The 21,199-nt window shown below is 38.5% G+C and overlaps 1 protein-coding gene across 1 annotated transcript; it reads left to right on the top strand.

Annotated features, from left to right (window-relative positions):
* The first annotated feature begins 7,111 nt into the window (after positions 1-7,111).
* On the top strand, positions 7,112-20,449 carry ampd1 (adenosine monophosphate deaminase 1 (isoform M)). The gene is made up of 16 exons (XM_028582251.1): positions 7,112-7,247; positions 10,129-10,137; positions 10,899-11,064; positions 11,765-11,918; positions 12,735-12,900; positions 13,016-13,235; positions 13,578-13,707; positions 14,248-14,442; positions 14,906-15,037; positions 15,457-15,620; positions 15,848-15,974; positions 16,642-16,805; positions 16,979-17,099; positions 18,719-18,892; positions 19,296-19,406; positions 20,011-20,449. Exons 1-16 carry the CDS (start codon positions 7,226-7,228, stop codon positions 20,164-20,166), a joined length of 2,211 nt encoding a protein of 736 aa, XP_028438052.1. The 5' UTR covers positions 7,112-7,225; the 3' UTR covers positions 20,167-20,449.
* Positions 20,450-21,199: the final 750 nt, after the last annotated feature.

Here is a 21,199-nt window from a genome sequence, read left to right as displayed (position 1 = left end):
AGCTGAGTTGATATATCATGGTCTCTCTTAAACTGTTTTTCTCATCTCCATTTGTAGCACAGTTTAAACTGGACAGGTCATCAGATTTTGCCACTTGAGATTTCTCTAAGTGTTTGCTATCTTTACTCCTGGCCTGACTTCCCATGCAGCAGGATGTTTGATTGTCCAAGTCTGACTTTAAACTTTTCTGACATCTGACTTTGCTTCTGCTGCTTTGACCTGGTTTACATTCGTTAACAGTGAGAGAAACCCCCAAAGAGGTACGATTCCTTTTATCTGTCCTCTTGCTGCTTTCCTTATCACAAACAGTACTATATACCTTGCCTTTACCCAGACTCTCCAGCCATTCCCAGGCCTCCTCCATCAGCGTCAGAGACTTTCTTTTAGGCCTTTTCAAGTCCTCTTTTTGCTGCTCAGCCTCTTGTCTTAAACAGGACAGCGGTGGCAGGCTTTGACGATGCAAACTTAGTGAACTGCTGCCCCGCCGCATTCTGGTGCCTGCATCTTTTCTTCTTAATGGCGGGCAGGGCTGGTATCTGCCAACTTTTGTTCTGCTCATTTCATCCCAGACTGAGGGTCCGTTGTGGAGCAGTGTGAGTCGGACCTCCCTGGCCTGCTCACCATACTTCTCAAGAGTCTCCAGAAGGCATTCATTAGGGGCCATGCACCGCTCAAAGTCTTTAAATTTCTCCTGTAACGTGTAGCGCCCAGGTTGACCTATAGAGAAGGATGACACTGTGGTTGTCAGCTTGGTCAACATGTCGGAACATGAATGTTGTTACCATGTAGAGCCACATATGTACATACCCAGGGCTTGAGCCAACGCTATGACTACTTCTTGGCATGTTGTTTTCTCTGTAACTCCACAAACAACGCGTGGGATACCGTCCACCGACACTTTCACTTCCATTGTACCCAATCTGTGATTTGAAAAAAAAGACCATACATTTTAGTCAACGTGTGGCACATTGTGCAGGTCACTGTTAGGGGAAGTGGTGGAGACAGCGATTTGACCCCCATTAACATTCACTGTAATCTGTCTGCATCTCATGTGATGGTCAAGCTTGAGGGCAGTTAAATGCATTTTTTTGTAGGATTTCTACAGTGTCCCCTTAAAACTGAAACTAAACAAACAGAAAACAAACTTTTAATATTGGCTTTGAAAGAAATATCCATGACAAAATATTAGAAGCACCTACCTTTTTTGTCCTGTCGGTAGTGCAGTTGCTCGTAGCCGATCTGCTCTGGGGGAACGTTCTGGTTTGGAGGAACTCTAGAGCAATTAAGAGCAATTAAAATTCCTGAAGTCATCTACCAATGAAGACAGTTTATGATCCCACCCATCTTACATAGTTTCCATTCTGCCTGAAAAAAACAGCGAAATTGAATTTCTCAAGGTTTACTGTATATGAGATTGTACGACAGGAAAAATAAATAGAGCATAAGAAGACATTTGGTTAGTCACTGTTGGTACGGAAGTAGTATGAATTACATAGCTAACACTGTTGGTAGGGCTACTTTTTAAAATGTAGCCCACTACAGATTACTGAATACTATAGCCTTAAAATGTAATTTGTAACATTTCATTAGATTACTCAAATTAAGTGATGTATTGTAAATACTTTGGATTACTTTGGGAATACTTCAATCTTCTTGCTGAGCTCATTTGTATGGGTCTTCTATGTTCCTGACAGTATACTGGCTGTGTCTCCTCTGCCTTTGTCGTAGCCAGGGCGATTCTAGGATCAGACCTTTAGGGGGGCTCAGCCCTTAAGGAGAATGTGGATACAGTGCCTTGTAAAAGTGTTAACCCCCCACCTGCTAAATCAGTCATTTCATTACCCGATAACCTCTGAGCTAGCTACTGAAAAACAACATCAGCTAACGTTTTTTGACACTATTAACACCATGATGAAACTTAACCTGACACTTAAGTCACAGTTATAACGACCAATTTGACACAATGTTCTAGCATTCAGCAATTTTAGTTGCTTATGTATATGCCGAATAAGTGACAAAATAACACCAACATGTTCCTATTTACATGTTGTGATTTATAGAGTCACAGCGTGTACAAAAAACAACGTAACATGAGACACACTGTAAACAAACCGGGAACTATATTCTCAGGCAGAAGAATATAGTACTTGGGCGGAGCGATATGCTCGCAGCAAGCCTGTCTGAGAATATAGTTCCCGGTTTGTTTACTGTTAGAAGATGGCTGTGTCTCATGTTACGTTGCCTTTTGTACACGCTGTGACTCTACAAATCACAACATGTAAATAGGAACATGTTGGTGTTATTTTGTCACTTTTGTCACAATTCGGAGCAGTAGGCTAGTTGGAACCAGTTACCTGCAGGATCTGTGCTAGGCTAAGCTAATGCTGGAGCCGTCAGACAGCCTTACAGCACGCATGGAGATGAGAAGGGTATGTATCGACTTGTCTAACTCTGGGGATTTACGGTGAATAAGCTAAATTCCCAATAAGTCGGCGTGTTCCTTTAACCCTTTTCTTGACTGGGTTACAGGTGCATAGCATCGGCGACAGCAACACAGGATATTAAACCTGTTCCAAGCCCTTTGAAGCTGTAATTGTTTGTCCTTCGCAATCTCTAACTTGAAGCACTAAAATTGATTCAAAAAATAAATTACAAAAATGTTTTTATTATTATAATTTTGGCTGAAATGAAATTTTTTAGGGGGGCTTGAGCCCCCCTAAAAAGGGTCTAAACTCGCCAATAGTCGTAGCTGCAAAATGTATTGAATTGGCTAACTGTGTGTTTTATTGCCAGTGAGTTCAAATTTTGATTCAAGAGAATTCTATTTCTTATAAAAGGTACACAGTCATGCATGTACACACTTTTAAAAATAGACTTTATTTATTTAAACCGTGTCCAGACTCCTGTGTGATTTCCCCCTCAACACAAACACTCACACAACTCCACCACCTCCACTATTTGTAGGATACTATTATATAAAAGTATTTGCCTATATTGAGAGATTTTAAAAAGTGAAACTGCTGCATTAACTTATTGATGTGCAGTGTAGTTAAAAAAAAACAAACATAATATATAGGATATTTTAGCATAACTAGGATTAAAGCCAGTGCCTTTTGTGGAGTAAAACCTAAACAGTCTTATGAAACTTGTATCTGAAAACAAACGGATCCTGTATACGTGCATTCACCAGGGATTAAGTGGTTATGCCGTTTTAAAGTCTGGGTGTTCCTATTTATCTTTCTAACAGGAAGGGTGATTACAATCCTAACAGAACATGTAAACATGCTGAACTTGTAAACTGTGCACAAGTGAGCCATTACTATCAAATATACTCATTCCTCAGTGAGTCTGTGCGGCTTAATATTCCGAGCCTATCATTCATTAAAATCCGGGCTTTTTCATTTCAGACTATTTTTAAGACTACCTCTTGCCCCCAGAAAACTCCACGTATGCGGTCAGACCCATCTGCTAGGGTGCTGATGGAGGGCTGAGACTGAGAGCTACATGGAAAAATATGCACCAAACAAGCCCGTTGAAATGTTGCTCTTTTCATGAATCCAAAAGTTGGGTGAGCCTCCCCTCAGCAAAGAATAAAAAGACATGACCCTCCCCTATTTTCCTCCAGTGGTCCATTCCATAAATACTGAACGGTCCCTAACATATGATTGTTGAATATTCTTTAAGTGTTATATGTACTGGGATCGCCTGTATTTTGTGGTATTTGTCTGTGTTAAGTCTATTGTGACTGGTTTTGTTTTTATAATCTTTTCATTTTTTTTTTCATTTTTTTTTAAGTGTCTGTATTTTGTGGTATTTGACTGTGTTGTGTCTATTGTAAATTGAGTGTTTAGTGTCTGCACTGTTTACTATTATTATTATTGTTATTATCATCATCATTGTTATTGTTATTTTTCACATGCTGCCTTTTAAAATTGTAGTATATATTATAGATTTTACATTGTTCGGCATTCTGTGGACAGCAAAGGAAAAATGTCATTGTACAGGAAAACATATTTCCTTACTGTGCATATGACAATAAACTTTGAACTGTAAAACCGAAAAAACTTTTAGTAGCTTATTTGGGGTTCCCCATTTCACGTGGCCTACATATGATCATTGTACCTTCTGAAATAGAGTTTTAATGATACAATGATGACGTGTGAATTAATAAATAAATAAATGAACATCAGTGACATTTGAAATTAATTAGAAAAGTGAAAACCACAGGAAATATCTGTATGGCTAAACACTAACCAAGCAACTCCCAGACTGGAAGCCGGACAGGGGAGCACCTGTTGTAATTTGGTAGTGTCTGACAGTCCGGGTGATGATGATAGGAGTAATATGAGAAGTGTAAACTTGGACTCCCTGCTCCTGCTTGCACATATTAACCACACGGCCAGCTGCTTATAATCTCACAGGTTCCTAGTGAGAAACAGTTCGATCTCTCTAGATCACAGAAAAGAAATTATTCAGAGAACATGTGCACCTGTTGCCACTTTCTTTTGTTGGTTTGTCCTTCAAGTTCACATTTATGTGGCAACCTGGCGAAGGCTGTGGAAATGTAAAATACAAAATTCACACGCAAAAATTGAATGGTTTATTAGATCATTTGAAATGAGCAATTGAAGATTGATTTGTCAGAAGTCACAATTTGTTGAAAGGAAATCCATTTTATTTCTTAATTATGCAAGTATTTTTATTGAGAACATGCCCTCCAAACAGTCAAGACATGAGAAGATTAAATTCATACCAAGAGTTCAAGATAATAACTGTTTCAATACTGTGGATTCTTGTGTCACTAGTTTAATTCCAATCACCAGTAAACTGTAAACTGCCGTTTTAGCTGGAATTTTAAAATGTATGCCTATGAAAAATATGATCATTTACAAAATGTCCTGTTAAAACATTCTGTCATTCTGCATTTTTGTAGCTAAACTGACTGCCTGCCCATTTCTAACATGATCTCTTTCACTAGTTGCACCCAAAGAGGAACGTTGACATTTAGGATCACATTCCCTAAAAATAGATGGCTTGTTAAGTGTCTTGGAGCTGGGCAGCGTCTTAGGATGACCGGAGAAGCAGAAGTGTGTTACACAACTGAATGGAAAAGTCTGTGATTATGATGAGGATTTTTCCTCCCTAACAACCCCAAATTATAAATGCCTGTCTGAGATTTCTGTCCCCACCCTGATATAATTGCTATTTGCATAAGTACATTTACAACATTTGCACGTTTATAATAATGTCATTTGCACATGTGTATAGTTCCACCTGCTGTCCTGTTTCTTTTCCTACTCCTTAGATACATATTACCTCAATTGCAGAGTGTATCAATAATTCTGAGTCTGTAAATAATGTTGATAATGTTAATAGTATTGTGTATTTTGTGTGTATGTTTGTTGGAAGCTACTGAAGTACATTTTGTTACACATGTATCTGCACATTGTTTCAATGACAATACAACTGAATTAAAATGAAAAACTGAGTTAAATGGAATTTTGTTTGTGGTGCTCAAAGCAGAAAAAACATTAAAAAAAAACTTTAACAGTAATTAAAATTGAAGAAATATTCCCTTAAAACTGTTGACAGCATGTTTTGTGGATTTTACAAAGTACCAAGGACATTGCTTCTGGAAGAAACAAGTTTCTTTTGGGTTCTTCAAATATATATTGTCAATGCTCTGAGGAGAACAAATGGAAATCCTTTCACCTCCATTCTAGGGAAGTCTTTCAGAGATGGTTGTATAGAAACCAGGAAAAAATTAAGCCAGAAGGTGAGTTGAGAAGGTGAGGAGAGTTTAAAGTCTTAACGATATATCGTTTTTTTTTTTTATCAGTTGAAAAATATACCTTTTCATTCATTTCTGCAGTTGCTGTCACCACTTACTCTCATAAGAGAGTGATACTACCTGGTAATTCAGGGAATCTTACTGTATTTGTGAGGATGTCACCTTCACCAGTCTACAAGGCCTTTAGGTCCAGTTTATATTTCTTTCTCACTTTTAAGCCACGATGACGGCAGAGGCTGGCAATTTTGGTTGGTCTACCACTTTGGTCCATACTGAAATATCTACATAACTATTGGATGGATTGCCAGGGAATTTGGTACATATATCTGTGGTCCCATGAGGATGAATCCTACTGACCTTAGTGATCTCCTGACTTTTTATGTATCTGATGAAAATCTATCTGTGTGGATGCAAAACTGACATACTTGTGTGTTTAGTGATAATTAGAAAATGTTAGCATGCTAACACGATAAACCAAGATGGTAAAAAAGGTGAATATTATTACCTGCCGCACCAGCATGTTAGCATTGTCATTGTGAGCATGTAATATATTGACGTTAGGAAGTAGTTCAAAGCCCCGCTGTGCCTAAGTACAGCCTCACAGAGCCTCTAGCGTAATGGGCCTTTGATAGCAAAATAGTCTCTAAAGTTGGTCTGTAGGGCTCAGCAGAATTAGACCTGCTATGCAGACATTCTGCAGATCTTACTCTCTAATCTTTGGTGTGAAAATGCACTTCAAATGTCCTCACTGGCCAAGAAATATGTCAAAAGATTCAGGACTATTTTAAAGGATCTATTACCCTTCTCATTTTAAGGTTATTGAAAAATAGCAACAACAATATAACACCACATGGACACCTTTGTATATCAGTAATGTGAGGTGCAAGGACATCTCCAATTTAAGGATTTGCATGTTTTCAAACCAACCAAAGGCACCATGTGATGATAATCCACTCCACTTATATATAGAGCCCTTTAAAAAAGTATTAAAAATAACCTGCCATCAATTTCAAAACGTTCCTTATTTTCTAAATCCTTGACACTTTCACGCAACAGTAACAATTTTGTCACCTGTTGCATTTGCAGTGGATAGTGTATTGTGATTAACTAAAAACCCACCTAGCATGGGCGCAGCTACTTGTGCAGCTATCAGGGTGTTATATAATATAAATTCCCTCACACACACACATACCCGTCTCTTTGTCCACACACTGTGCCTGTCAGGGAGTCCTGTGCGCACATAGACAACTTAAAATAGACTTGGACCCCCGTTACGTCTAGGCGTGTCCCAGGTTCTGGTTACACGTGAGAGGCAGAAGGAGCTTAATATTGCACAGACCAAGCACAGCGCTTCACACTTCCCTACTACAGTGGCCCAGTAACTGACCACCATATTCCAGTCCTCAGGAAGCGTTTCACTGGAAGAGCGTCACCATGCCTAAAGTCTTAGTGCCAGGTGAGTATGGGCAGAATGACTCTTGGTTTGGACCATAGGTTTGGACGTGCACTCTCATCTATAGAAGGAGTGTTTGGATAGCATTTTCTAAAGGTTATTTTACATTGACACATGACTATAAAGGTGAACCAAGGAAGCCTTCACCAAAAGTGTATTCATTTTCATTTTTGTTATGGCAACACATGAAAAACTTAAAATAAACGACTGTTCTGTCAAAATGCCACCCTCATGTCTGCTTTGTTGAGATTTATGGAAATAATGGAGTGAGAACTTCCAAAACTTTATTCCATTCAAAGCAAACATGCTTTGAATGCATATTATGCATAATATTACAACCCTCACTGTGTGTAATATCCACAGTCACTTATGGTAATAAATTCCCATCTGTTGCCAGTATTACATTCTCCCTACAATGGTTGGCACTGACAGCTTTAATGACAGGTTCATCAGGGTTAAATTATTATAGTTCCAATAACAAGTCCATACTGACTAATATGTAGTCATCACAAGGCGCCATCGTCTCCTCAGAACTAAAAATCTTTGATGAAAATGTTTTTTACCTTTGGGATTTGTGTGATTCCAACGTCTTTCATGAGCTCAACTATAAGCATTTAAATTCATAACATAAGACTCCAGGTTTGTGTTTCCGTGCAGAATCTAGTGAGTGATTGAGGAGCAGCTGTGAAAATGTCAAGAGAGTATCTTTGATGGATGTGATTTGCTATGAGATTCTCCTGGGTCAAGTGTAACAGGAGATCAGGTCATGCTCAATTTTTTTATTGTAGTTCACTTGAACGTGTAGTTCATCCCCAGTATAAAACACTCTATCATCACTACTTTTATAAATGCTGTAATGGTTACTATTTATAGGCTTACCTTCACCAGGCACTGCTGGGCAACTGGCAAGTATGATGGCACATGATGCGGTTAAGAGGGTGACGAATAGAAATGCAATGGTCGAAACAGCTGCTGTCTGAAGAGCTAGATTTCAGAACTAATACGATTAGTTGGTTGTAATGATTTAACAGGTATTTGTGGAGAATATGTTTGACACTGTTTCCACTTGTTGCCATACTCTGATGTGGCTGCAGAGATTTCATGGCAGTGTTGTCGTGCAGTTCCATGCAGGCAGGTTTAACGATCTGCCGGAGCATGTGTGGAGAGCTGACAACAAGTGTGTTCAAATTCAGATGAGTCTCATATTAAAGGGCCAGTTTACCCAAATCCCAAATTAGCCATGCAGATATTTTTGATTTTATTTACTATATTTATGCTGCAGCACAACACTCAACAATGTCATAAAAACATTGTTTTCAACAACTGTTTTCTACTAAAGGAATAGTCCCAAAAATACACAGTCTGTGGACAGACAAGTCTCTGACTTCCTTTTTTTTTGCTGCTTTGAGACATAACCACATTGTTTTGTTTCGCTCTAACCTGGACTGTCCCACCCTGACTGTGACTTTTTGCTTTCTCAGCAGAGGGAGGAAGTGAGTATGGAGCTGAGAAGTTTTGGGGAAGATGTGAAGCATTTCACATGCATGGTTTTCTGTATAGATGTGATACAGTCACATCACCAAACATTCTTTCTCCGAAGCGCATTTGAATGCAACCTAGTTATATCGATCTTGATAAATGAATGTCTATTCCATATGAAATGGAAAGCAAAGGAATATAGTGAAAATGGACAGCATTTATTAATCTATTGTTCACATTCAATATCAGTTCTCTGGTTCATTATAATGTCTTTGTACTATTTGTAATGTGTTTTGTTGCTTTACAAACAGAGCATCATCTTTAAAACTGAACTGAATGTGAACAGTTAAATTAATACATGACTTCTCCCAGGTAGCTCAATGACTCTTCCACCATGGGAATGTTAGCAAAGCGGCACACAAACAAGACCGATTTTGACATTCAGACTTGTTTGAGCCATCAAAGGAATGCTATGCACACACAGGAAATGCATCTTTACCTGCAAGGAGATGTTTAGAAATGGTACGGTGTAGTAATGGAATCACATTACAAAGGTATCCTGGATATTTGATTCCTAATGTGTTGCTTCAATGGGAGCACTGGGAACACAAAATATTCTCTGCATGTGTCATGAAGATGCAATTACCAATTCTTTGCCCAGCTGCTGTTATTTCAAAAGTAGCTGTAAATTCAATTTAACAGTCATGTTAAATTAATCCCACTTATTCATTCACCATATAGCAAATGCACTGGTCCAATGTCTTATTTCATCACTCGTATCCTCTGCATGTATGTCTAAACTATATTCTGTTTTGTTAATAACTGATAATAGGGCTGGGCGACATTGGCCAAAATCTATCATCCTGCTATAGGTCATTTCATATCTCAAAAACAATATGTATCACAATATAACAAGTCCTCTGGTCTATATGAAATAACCACATGGTAAAGCCTATTTAGTATACTTCTATGTAAATAAATACATGACAAGACAAGTATTTTTTCATTTTATTAGGAACTTTAGTGCAACATTAACATAACATGACAAGAATGGAAAATTTGTCCAACTTATGTAAATATTGCTGTAACGCAGTTTTGCAGCAGATTTTTTGACATCACGAAAGAAACGATATAGGAAAAATTTACACAATAGACATTTTGTATATGAGGATATATATTGTCACATCACCCAGCCCTAACTGATAAACGTTATAGTACAGTCTCTGTTCTTAAAGTGTCATGTAATGTATTCATAACTTACATTTTGTCATGCATATACTGTAAAACACAGGAAAAGGGTTCTGAATGTATGTCATCCTAACACCTTTCTAACCAATGTTTTTCTAAAACTCTCTTTTTTGGGTTATATTCCGGTTGGTGCTACTTTCTTGCTGGGCATTATCAGGTCCTCAGAGTAAGTATGGAGGGTGAGACATAGAACCCGAAATCTCTTTAGTCGTATGTGTGATACTGGAGTTGTTGTCTTAGAGTAGAAAGCCTTGCCTCTTGGCTAGTAAGTGCATGTAACAGTTATAGTTTGATCTAGAGAGTAGATGGGCATCAAGCCACTTATGCTGTGTATTACTGTGTCATTGTGTTTCTTATGAACACTTGTTGAAGAACTGTTGTTCATAGCTTGGTTAATAACTCCAGTCATTATGGACCTTGACCCTTTTTTTCTGTCATTTTTTCAACAATTTTAAAATTCCAATCAAAATCATCTCACTTACATCCACATAAAGCCACTTACATCCTTACTGATAGGGTGCAAACAATTATAACATGCTAAATATACAACAACAGATGATAATAAAACTGGGTCTGGAGTTAAAAACATACATTTAAAATGGCTTTACCATCTTGTATCTATATTTGTTGAGTGTACAAAACAGTGTATGTCAGTGCTACATCGCTGTAGTTCCTCTATGTGCATGGGACCAAACTGGCGTTGAAGACTTGTAGTGGCTGAGTCAATCTTTGGTCATGTATACAACGCATGTGCAGGTAATGTATGTGCCTTTATTACGTCATATTCATGCAGCATAACTTAGCGCTCAAGAAATTCTGTTTGTGGCTCGCCTCATAGCCACAGCCTGTTTAGTTAAGTGCTGCATGGTGATGATGGGAGCAGAATGCATTTCTGTTAACGGAATGAATCTTTGCTGTGACTGACAGAGACCGATGATAAGATGCGGGCCTTCGCGGAACAGGTCTTTGCATCGGACACTAAAGCTGAGGATGCCCGTGATGAAATCTCAATGTTTGATGTGAATGAGGACTGTCCCATCATGCACCATGAGATGGCCCACCATCTGCACACTGACGATGATTCTGAGAAACGGTGAGAGGCAGGAGAATAATGTATTGTAAGTTTGTGCTTGTGGCAGAGCTAAATCATGTCATTCTCACTCATGTGGTGAGAAAATTATACATTTTAAGGTTTTATATTTACTCTTGAGGGGAATTTCTTTAAGCCTGACATAGCCAGTTCAAATCCATATGGCAATTATTCTCAGTCTATCAGTGGGCATAGACCAAAATGCCTCTGGACCCAATTGGATAGACCTACAACCAATTAGAGAAATTAAGCACTGTGCCCCATCTTTTTGGTGACTAGCTTGACCAGTTGGTATATTAAAATTTTACGAAATTTGGTTGGAGTACGGCAATTAGGAAAAGCTTCAAGTGCAGTTGATTTTTTCTTCTTTTAGCAAAAATATACCATCCAGTACCTTCAATACTGACACAAAAACAGCTTCAACACAAACTTCCACATCAGCTACAGCCATCTTGGTTGTTTCCTCTTTATGGTATTTGTCCCATATTAGATAAGACGTTGTGATTGGCCCGTCAGATCTGAAGTTACTGGAAATCTGTCCAAAGTGGAGGGGGGCTAGACGCATCTGCCAGAGCAAATAAATATGAGCTCACCGATTTGTCTGGTTCCCAGGCAAAATTTGTTTGGCTCTCACAACAAACATTTCAGAAATGTTGACAATGGATGAAGCCAACCATTAAACATCACCCCTCCTTATCCACAGCAAGAGGCACCAGCGCTCCTGCACGATGGCTGTGCCTGTTGCCGGTGCTCAGACAGCCGTTACCTCTATGGTGTCAATGGCGGTGGACACACCCACCTACTTGGAAGTGCCTGACTTCCAGAGAGTGGCCATCATCGGAGACTACGCCTCCGGGGTACTGTTCACTTTCCTCTTATCCAATTCAAATTCCCTAGTCGAAGTTGGAGTAGCCTACTTTGATTGTCTTTTAAAAAAAATGTAATATCAGCCACCTTTTCAGAATCACCTAGATACATCTTTGATGTAAATCATCACAGTAAATAGCAATCAAACTCATTGACTGGTGGCGATACTATTACACTGAGAAAAATTATTTTAGTGTTCCCTTCATTTTTGTCTAAAAAAAACCAAATTTGAGTATTTGTTTTTATTATACTATAAAAAACTTTGTTTGACTTTGTTAAATGTATGGAATACTATCCTATATCATGGCTAGAAGTTGATGTGGATGCAGATTTTGAATTCCTCTGACTACCGGTATATGTGTCAATGGACTCAGGCCTACCATCAGCAATTGTGGACATTTTCCAAATTAGGCCCCTCATCCATACCCACTATGCCGGGATCATCGGTACCTTTTGACCCCCCGTGAGTGGCCACACGGCCTTCCTCTCACAGAGGCCCATGAATGGAGCTCATCTGAGAGCAGGCCCGGGTTTAAGTTTCGCGATGCGTTTGACAGAGAAAGAAACATTTTCAAGGAGCTGATTGTTATTTCTGCTTTAGCCTAATCAAAACCTCACATTTGTTAGGCTATATTAACTCACAATCAAGCCTCCACCCCTTCCATCGAACAAATAAAAATCATTAATTAAATGATGTATTAAGGCTTTTGCATTAATGGAGAGCTGGTGGATCATCTTGTTTTTGAAAGGAATGCCCAATGCAGGTAACTGATAAATCTGTGACATCTTTTATATCTGCTATTCAGGTCACCATGGATGACTTTGAGCTGTCCTGTAAGGGTCTGTACCGTGCCTTGAACATCAGGGAGAAGTACATGAGGCTGGCCTTCCAGCGCTTCCCACGGACAGCCTCCCAGTATATGCGTGAGATTGAGGGAGAGACCTTCAAAATTGAAGATCAGGTGCAGCCAGGTGAGAAGAAAAGGAGTTGAGGCTCAATAGGGTGATGGGGTTTACATAAATGAGCTTATGCAAGATGTTTTCAGTTCCCTAAATGAGTAATTTGTATCTTACATCCATCCATCAGTCTTCAAATCTCCTACAAAGAACGGTGAAGATCCCTTTGATACCAAGAACCTGCAAAAGAATCTGGGATATGTTGCTCGTATGAAGGATGGTGTCATCTATGTGTACAACGATGCTGCAGCTGCTGACAAACATCAGCCCAAAGACCTGCCCTGCCCCGACTACAACACCTTCATCGATGACATGAACTTCCTCATTGCTCTCATTGCACAGGGCCCGACGTGAGTCCTTTGAAATGTGTTGACTTTTAGAATTGAAATATCTCAGTTATGTCTGTTGTCCCTTCAGAATTGTAGTCGTATCCAATTTTTGTACAACCCAGATCTTTCAAAATGATGTCATGTGGATGATTGCCAGGGTTGACTGATTGTTGAGTAATTTCAGTTCTCAGTGTGTGGCCCTGGGGATCCACACAGGGGCACAAGAAAGGTCAACAAATAACAATAACAAGATGCTTCAAATCAACATTTTCCTATTCTAAACACTTATGAAATATGTCTATCGGCCTGTGCATCACCTCACAGTGCAGGTCATGTGTTCATATGCTCCTCTTCGCTTTGCAGTAAGACTTACACTCACCGCCGCCTGAAGTTCCTCATGTCCAAGTTCAATGTGCATGAGATGCTGAATGAAATGGAGGAGATGAAGGAGCTGAAGTTGAACCCCCACAGGGACTTCTACAACTGCAGGAAGGTAACCATGAAAATAATTTAGCATGGCTTCTAATTTAGCTTTAGAAAATAAAAGCTGAATAAAAAGAATGAAATCAACCTTAACACTATACGTCTTGCCAATTTAAGGTGGAGGGATGTAACAACAATGCATGTACTATGGGTACATATATATACACAGTTTACACAAAGACTGATCTGAAAATCTTTACATTGACTTTAATGGAGGAGAATGTACTGTAGATCGTAGGTAACAGTTAAATTGAATGATTGTCTGGTGTTATGTCAAAACATTATTAAAGAGTCACAATCAACATTGTCAGTGTACTAAAACATTTTATAAAATTAAGTTTCGTCATGTATTTAAAATACATTTATATGTAAATGACGAGTCTCTATACAATTGAATTTTAAACTTATTTTTCCCACTTAGTTTGCTGTCCTTATCCTCACTTGCCTGTGCCATGCAACTTGGGTTTATCTTTAGCTCCCTCTTGTTACCAAGCAGAGTTATTACATGGTCCACTATTCATCTGAAAATGTCTTCTCTCTGACATTCTAGGTGGACACCCACATCCACGCTGCCGCCTGCATGAACCAGAAGCACTTGCTGCGCTTCATCAAGAGGTCTTATCGCGTTGACGCTGACCGCGTCGTGCACAAACTTAAGGGGAAAGAGGTCACCATGAAGGAGCTCTTCGAGTCCCTTAACCTGCACCCTTATGACCTCACTGTGGACTCCTTGGATGTGCACGCTGTATGTGACTCACTTGTTGGAACATTTGTGGCTTTAGATGTGAACAGACATAGCTTCCAATTGAATAGCCATGTAAAAGAATAACCCCAACCCTGACTGTGTTAGAAAGCATCCAAGTGGTATTGATATTCTAATTGTAAGTACACCTATACTGAGGAGTTTCAGATATAAAAAAAAAAGTAGCTGAGAACAACGGTTAAAGGTTTTATGTTAGAAATCAATTTTTTTTGTCGTAATTGTCAGATTGTATATATTGGTAGACAATGCAATAAATATATAACTTTAAAAATGACCACAATTTAAACATCTAAAGGACATCTTTAAAATGTAATCTACTTTTTTACTTAAAGACCATTATTGCAACATTTGGAATTTAGAATTAATCATTGCTATTGTCTCATCCCCTCAGTCAAACTTCCGTGATCTAAATCACTTTTCTTTTCTCTTTGTTGTGACCCTGAAGGGAAGACAAACCTTCCAACGTTTTGATAAGTTCAACGCCAAGTACAACCCTGTAGGAGCCAGTGAGCTGCGTGACCTGTACATGAAGACAGAGAACCACATCGGTGGAGAGTACTTTGCCACCATCATCAAGGTTAGTTTCTATATAAAAAAGAATAGATAAAAAACATCACCGATCACAAATTTGCTTTTGGTGCGAAGATGGTGTGTAACAAAAAGATGACATAAAGAGTAAACAATACACATACACAAACAGACAATTGCAGACAGTCACAGACAATATATACAGCAGTTATTTTAAATGTTGGTGTGATTGAAGATTGAAGGTACAAATGTGCAAACCATATATTGGGTAAGTGTGTGTATGGATTTATTAGATTTTTTTCTTGATAATATAGATAATGATGCAATATGGTAAGCCAGCATCCTAGATATAGCTATTATATAGCTTTCTGTTTTCTATTTAGCAGCCTACTAATTTTCCACATGGATCATCTATTATGTACTGAACGTCATGTTATCGAAGCCTGATTTGGCCTTTGTGTAAACCAGGAAGTAGCCAGTGACCTGGAGGATGCCAAGTACCAGTATGCCGAGCCGCGTCTGTCCATCTACGGCTGCAACCCCAGTGAGTGGCACAAACTCTCCAGCTGGTTTGTCAAGAACAGAGTCTACTCTCCAAACCTCAAATGGATGATTCAAGTACCCAGGATCTAGTAAGTTTCCAATCTTTCTTAGATCATTTATTTTATGCAGTTTCACCCTACTGTGAGACAGAGGGGAAATAAAAATTATAGTTTTTGACTTTATATGATGTTAAAGAAAAATGCTATTTTACTCCCATGTAAGCTTGAAAATATGCTCAAAATGTATGAAAGAGTAGCTAGAAAGATGATTAGAATTAATATTTTAATGAATCTGTTTTGTCCCTCTTCTATCTTAGTGACATTTTCAGAGCCAGGGACTTTGTGCCCCACTTTGGCAAGATGTTGGAGAACATTTTCCTTCCTGTGTTCCAGGCCACTATCGACCCACAGGCCAACCCAGAGCTCAGCGTCTTCCTCCAGCATGTGAGTCGCAACAGTCACAAAAAGCATTCATACTGTAGGTCACTGGGATGATCGTAACAATTCAGACATAACAAGATACCAAATCGAACATTGGTAAAAGGACAGATTTCCCTGGCATGAATTAGGGACTGTGTTAAAAGTTACTGGGGTAGGAATTTGTGCTGAATCTTATTTTTTATTTTATTTATTTAGTCGAAAAAACCCTCTTCAGCATTATCGATATATTCTTTGGACCGTCCCGTTAAAAAAACTGCAATACCCTCCCAAAATATCTACAAATAATGTATTTCTGTCAAACATAATAGTGAAATGTATATATATATATATTATATACATATAATATATATATATATATATATATATATATATATATATATATATATATATATATATTTTTTTTTTTTTTTTTTTTTAACAGTCCCTTAAGGATGTAGTTGTGGGATAAATGACACAACATGTACCTGAGACATGTTGACAAGACAAAGTTGACATATCCAGACATGTGGATAGCAAATTAATAGACCACAAATGTCTGCTGAAATGTAGTCATACCCAAAGGACGGTAAGCCATTTTTCACAGTTATCTTTGTCTAAAGACCCAAGGATAACTTCCAGAAGAGAGGCCTCTGTTCCCTGTATGATTAACCGTTGGCATCCTGGTGTGTAGGTGACCGGTTTCGACAGCGTGGACGATGAGTCCAAGCACAGTGGTCATATGTTCTGCACTAAGAGCCCCAAACCAGAGGAGTGGAACCACAACAAGAACCCCTCCTACACCTACTACATCTACTACATGTATGCCAACATCGCTGTGCTCAACCAGCTCCGCAGGTCAGTAACTTTGTGTCTGCGCGCACACATTTGTCATTTTTAGTATTAGTACAGGAATATGATAATTCTAATAAATTTTTTTAACAGTGTTTTAATAGATTTTTCACTGCAATTACAACTTTATATATGTATCCTTTCCATAGTATAATACTTGTTTATCTTCTGGTTTCCAGACAGAGGGGGATGAACACATTCACGTTCAGGCCTCACTGCGGTGAGGCTGGTGCCATCACCCATCTGCTGGCTGCCTTCATGACTGCTGACAACATCTCTCACGGCCTCAATCTCAAGAAGGTCAGTCCTCTCTTCACTTACTGTAAATCAACACTTTAATTTAGCAGCACTCCTACATACAGTCACATACAGACACATGATCAAGCATCAGTTCAAGGTGTCAGACTGTGTTCTGTAAACGGACCACAAGGTTTTTTTATTGTCCTAAAGCATAATATGACATTGAATGACACATATATATAGTATACATCAAATAACCTAACAATCTAGGATAGAAACATATCCTAGAGGTTTGCTTGTGAGGAGATAATACTGTACATGAAATGATACCTTTGTTGATGAATGGGAAGCCAGCCAGCCAGCCAGAGACAGCTCTGTAGTCAGCACAGAACATTTACAGTGTTGCAGTATACAGTATAATAATATATAATATTAAATATAATAATAATAATAATAATAATAATAATAATAATAATAGTAAAGCTAACATTTGTTTATCAAAATGTGTTTACTATTTAGTTTTAATTTGTATAAAATAAAAGGAAGACAAAAAAACAAAATGGAATTAAAACCCTGTTCTGCTCAGCATAGCCAATACCACCATTCTCTACAACCACCGTAGCTGGAAGTTGAAAGCGTCTTCTCTTTGAATGTATCAGACAAGTCAGGAAGTGAAATATGCTCCATTATTATTGTCCTATACCAAGCAGAGATTGTGAGATCCATTGAAGTAAAATATTTTTCCTTCCACAGAATGTCAAGACATTTCATTATCTGAGATGTACATTGGTGATGTGCATGCTAGGAATACCAAGAAAAAAATATAATGGAATTTGAATTCAAGCTCAGTTTCCTACATGTTCTGTTCATTATATACAGGGCATTTTCACAGTTGTTTGTCATCTGGGAGCTTAGACATTGTATAACTCTACCAGTATTTGTTTTACATTTAAGGCACAATGGAGAGGTGCTGGCACTATATTTGGAAAGATGATCAAGCGATAGATGCACTCTGTGTAGTGTTTTGAGTTGTATTATATAGCTTTTTTTTGGTATTGTTCCAATAATCTTCCTACATATCTTCTGTAATCTCTACACCCAGTTCCCTCTCCAATTTCTGTCCCAGCTCCCACATACAAAAAACTGGAGATATTAAAACTAATTAACAAAGTTTTTTCATGATATAATCTCTTATCTGAAAGTCCTAATAGATGTTCTCTCTGAAAATATCATATTTTACATCTGATTGAAGGGCATAAGGATCCCATTCTCAAAGAGGTCCCAGATGGTATAAATACTTTTTAGGCCAAATGTTTGAAATCTGGATCTAAAGTGGGTGTTGTACTGGATCTTCCTTAGTACGTTGTACTGCTCTGCAGGTCTTAGCTGTAATGCTATCGGGTTATCTTTAACTGATTTCAGGTTGTTTTTTAAAGATAAAGTTTGCAAGGGGATATCTGGACTACTGCACAGATAATAACGTAAAGTGCAATCTTTCTCTGAGAGTCATCCTATGAGTAAGGCAGTTAATACATTACTTATTGCTGGTTTTGCCGGCTTTATTGTCAACAATAATAGTCAAAAAACACATAAAAATGCCAGGCCTTGACAAATAATGTCATAAGTTGACTGAACCGGATCTTGTAAACTGATCATATCTATCAATCTTCCACCACCAGAGTCCTGTGCTGCAGTACCTGTACTTCCTGACCCAGATCCCCATCGCCATGTCCCCTCTCAGCAACAACAGCCTGTTCCTGGAATACGCCAAGAACCCGCTGCTGGAGTTCCACAAGAAAGGCCTTGTGGTTTCTCTGTCCACCGACGACCCCATGCAGTTCCACTACACCAAGGTCTGAGCACATGGAGATAGCGGACAATGGCGCATACTGTGCTGTGTATGATGACTATTGTATTACATCTACAGATGAATGCATTTAGTTTTTGTATTCACATTGTACAGGCAATGTCATTTGAAGCGCACTCAAATGTTTTTTTTCCTGTTTATATGCTTACAATTCATGTTCATTCAATGCATGAACATGCATTGAAAGCATATAAACTGGTGTTATGCCATACAGAGCATGAAAGTGAATTGCATATACACATGCTACAAAAAAATCTGTTAATCGCAAATGTATGTACTATAGCTGGTGGGAGCAGTGTCTACAAGGTCTCTTTTGAGCCTCTGCAACTTGAGGTACAGTAGGAGTGATCCAAATATCAGAGTGTAAGTCTTGGCCTTTATGTCCACAGGAACCCCTGATGGAAGAGTACGCCATTGCAGCCCAGGTCTTCAAGCTCAGTACCTGCGACATGTGTGAGATCTCCAGGAGCAGTGTTCTGCAGAGCGCCTTGTCTCATGAGGTAACACACCTGATAAAGAGACACATGTGGTGATGCTTTGTTGACTTTTTAATTCAATTCAATTCAATTGTATTTATAGTATCAAATCATAACAAGAGTTATCTCAAGACACTTTACAGATAGAGTAGGTTTAGACCACACTCTATAATATACAAGGACCCAACAATTCTAGTAATACCCCCAAGAGCAAGCATTTTAGTGCGTCGGTGGCGAGGAAAAACTCAATTTTAGGAAGAAACCTCGGATAGACCCAGGCTCTTGGTAGGCGGTATCTAAAGGTGCCGTTTGGGGGTGTGATAAATAGTGGCAATAACAGTCACAAAAAAAAAGATAATGGAACAGTGACTAGAAATAGTAGTTTTAGGAGTTTTAACACATTTAATAAAATTACGTGTAAGATTTGTCTTTCTTTTTTATATTGGCAACATTGTTGGTGCAAAACAGTAATTGTAGATATGTTTCTGGGCGTAAAAGCTTAATGGTAAATCCTCTCAAAGACACACAGATTCTATCCTCACCCCATACAGGCTGCTCTTAAATCAAAGAGATTACCCATCATGTTCCACATAAAGAAACATGCTTGTGTTTGTCTTCTGTGTTCCAGGAGAAGGTCCACTTCCTGGGTAAAGACTACTTGAAGGAGGGTCCAGAGGGCAACGACATCCGTAAGACCAATGTGGCTCAGATCCGTATGGCATATCGCTATGAGACCCTGTGCTATGAGCTCAACCTCATCAAGGAGGGTTTAAAGTCTGAGTAAACGCTCTCAAATCCCACTTACACACAATAAAACTCATCTCTATTGTGAAAAGTTTCCACATTTGTTTTTCACAGTAACTCTTAAACAATTGAATCTTAAAGGAACTCACCTTCTAACACATTGATGTTCTCTCCTTTAGAGGAAGAAACTTTTTGCTAAATGTCATCACTCTATAACATCTAAACACAATGTCCAATTGACTTGTATACTGCAGTCTGTGTATTCCACGAGGAGAAACAACATGTATAAGAATGAAAGGAAATAAAATCTGAAATAACAAGTGCCTTTGTGTGGTAGCTTCCCCATTGATGCATTTTGTAATGTTATCAGTGAGTGGTGAGTGTTGTACTTTGAGAGCAAAGATAACCAGAGTCAAATTCCTTGTTTGTTTACGCAAACCTGGCCAATAAAGCTGATTCTGATTCCGATTACATTGCAACATTGTTAATTTAACCGCAGGATCTTATCTAGTTGTGTTGATTTTGTGATTTGGCAGAGCTACTGCTCATAAACTCTGACCAGTAAGTTGTAAATGAGACTTGATATGCACTCTTATTTGGCGCCTTGTTTATTTTACACTGTGTACCAAAAGTAGTTTTCAAATGGCTGTTGTTTCCTTTAGAAGTGTAGCTGCACAGACGTTTAGCTGTATCAGCAGAATGAAGGGGAAAAAAATGTGCATCAGTCATGCAAATTTAATGAAATTATTAGTCTGAGTTGTTGCATAATGCATCACTTTTACCATTAGTTATTGACAGAGCATCCATGATGTCTACCATTTCCCACAATGTCTACCATTTCCCATGAAGACACACAACATCAAAACTGGGATGGCAAAGTCAACATTTGCTATATCTTAGCTGGATAGAGTTCACAAATAGACCTTGTTGCATGGATGATGAAGTCTATGGTTTCTTTGAAAGTCTAAAGGACAAAATTACAGGGGTCGTTCAAGACTAATACTTTAATACTACTAATAGCTTACTTTTAGCTTATATAGTGTTGTGGTCCACGGTTTAGGCTACCTGAAATA

The sequence above is a fragment of the Perca flavescens genome, chromosome 7 (genome assembly GCF_004354835.1).
Source record: "Perca flavescens isolate YP-PL-M2 chromosome 7, PFLA_1.0, whole genome shotgun sequence".
Lineage (NCBI taxonomy): Eukaryota > Metazoa > Chordata > Actinopteri > Perciformes > Percidae > Perca > Perca flavescens.
The sequence above is the reverse complement of the archived record's forward strand: the minus strand, read 5'-3'. Positions and strand labels throughout refer to the sequence as shown.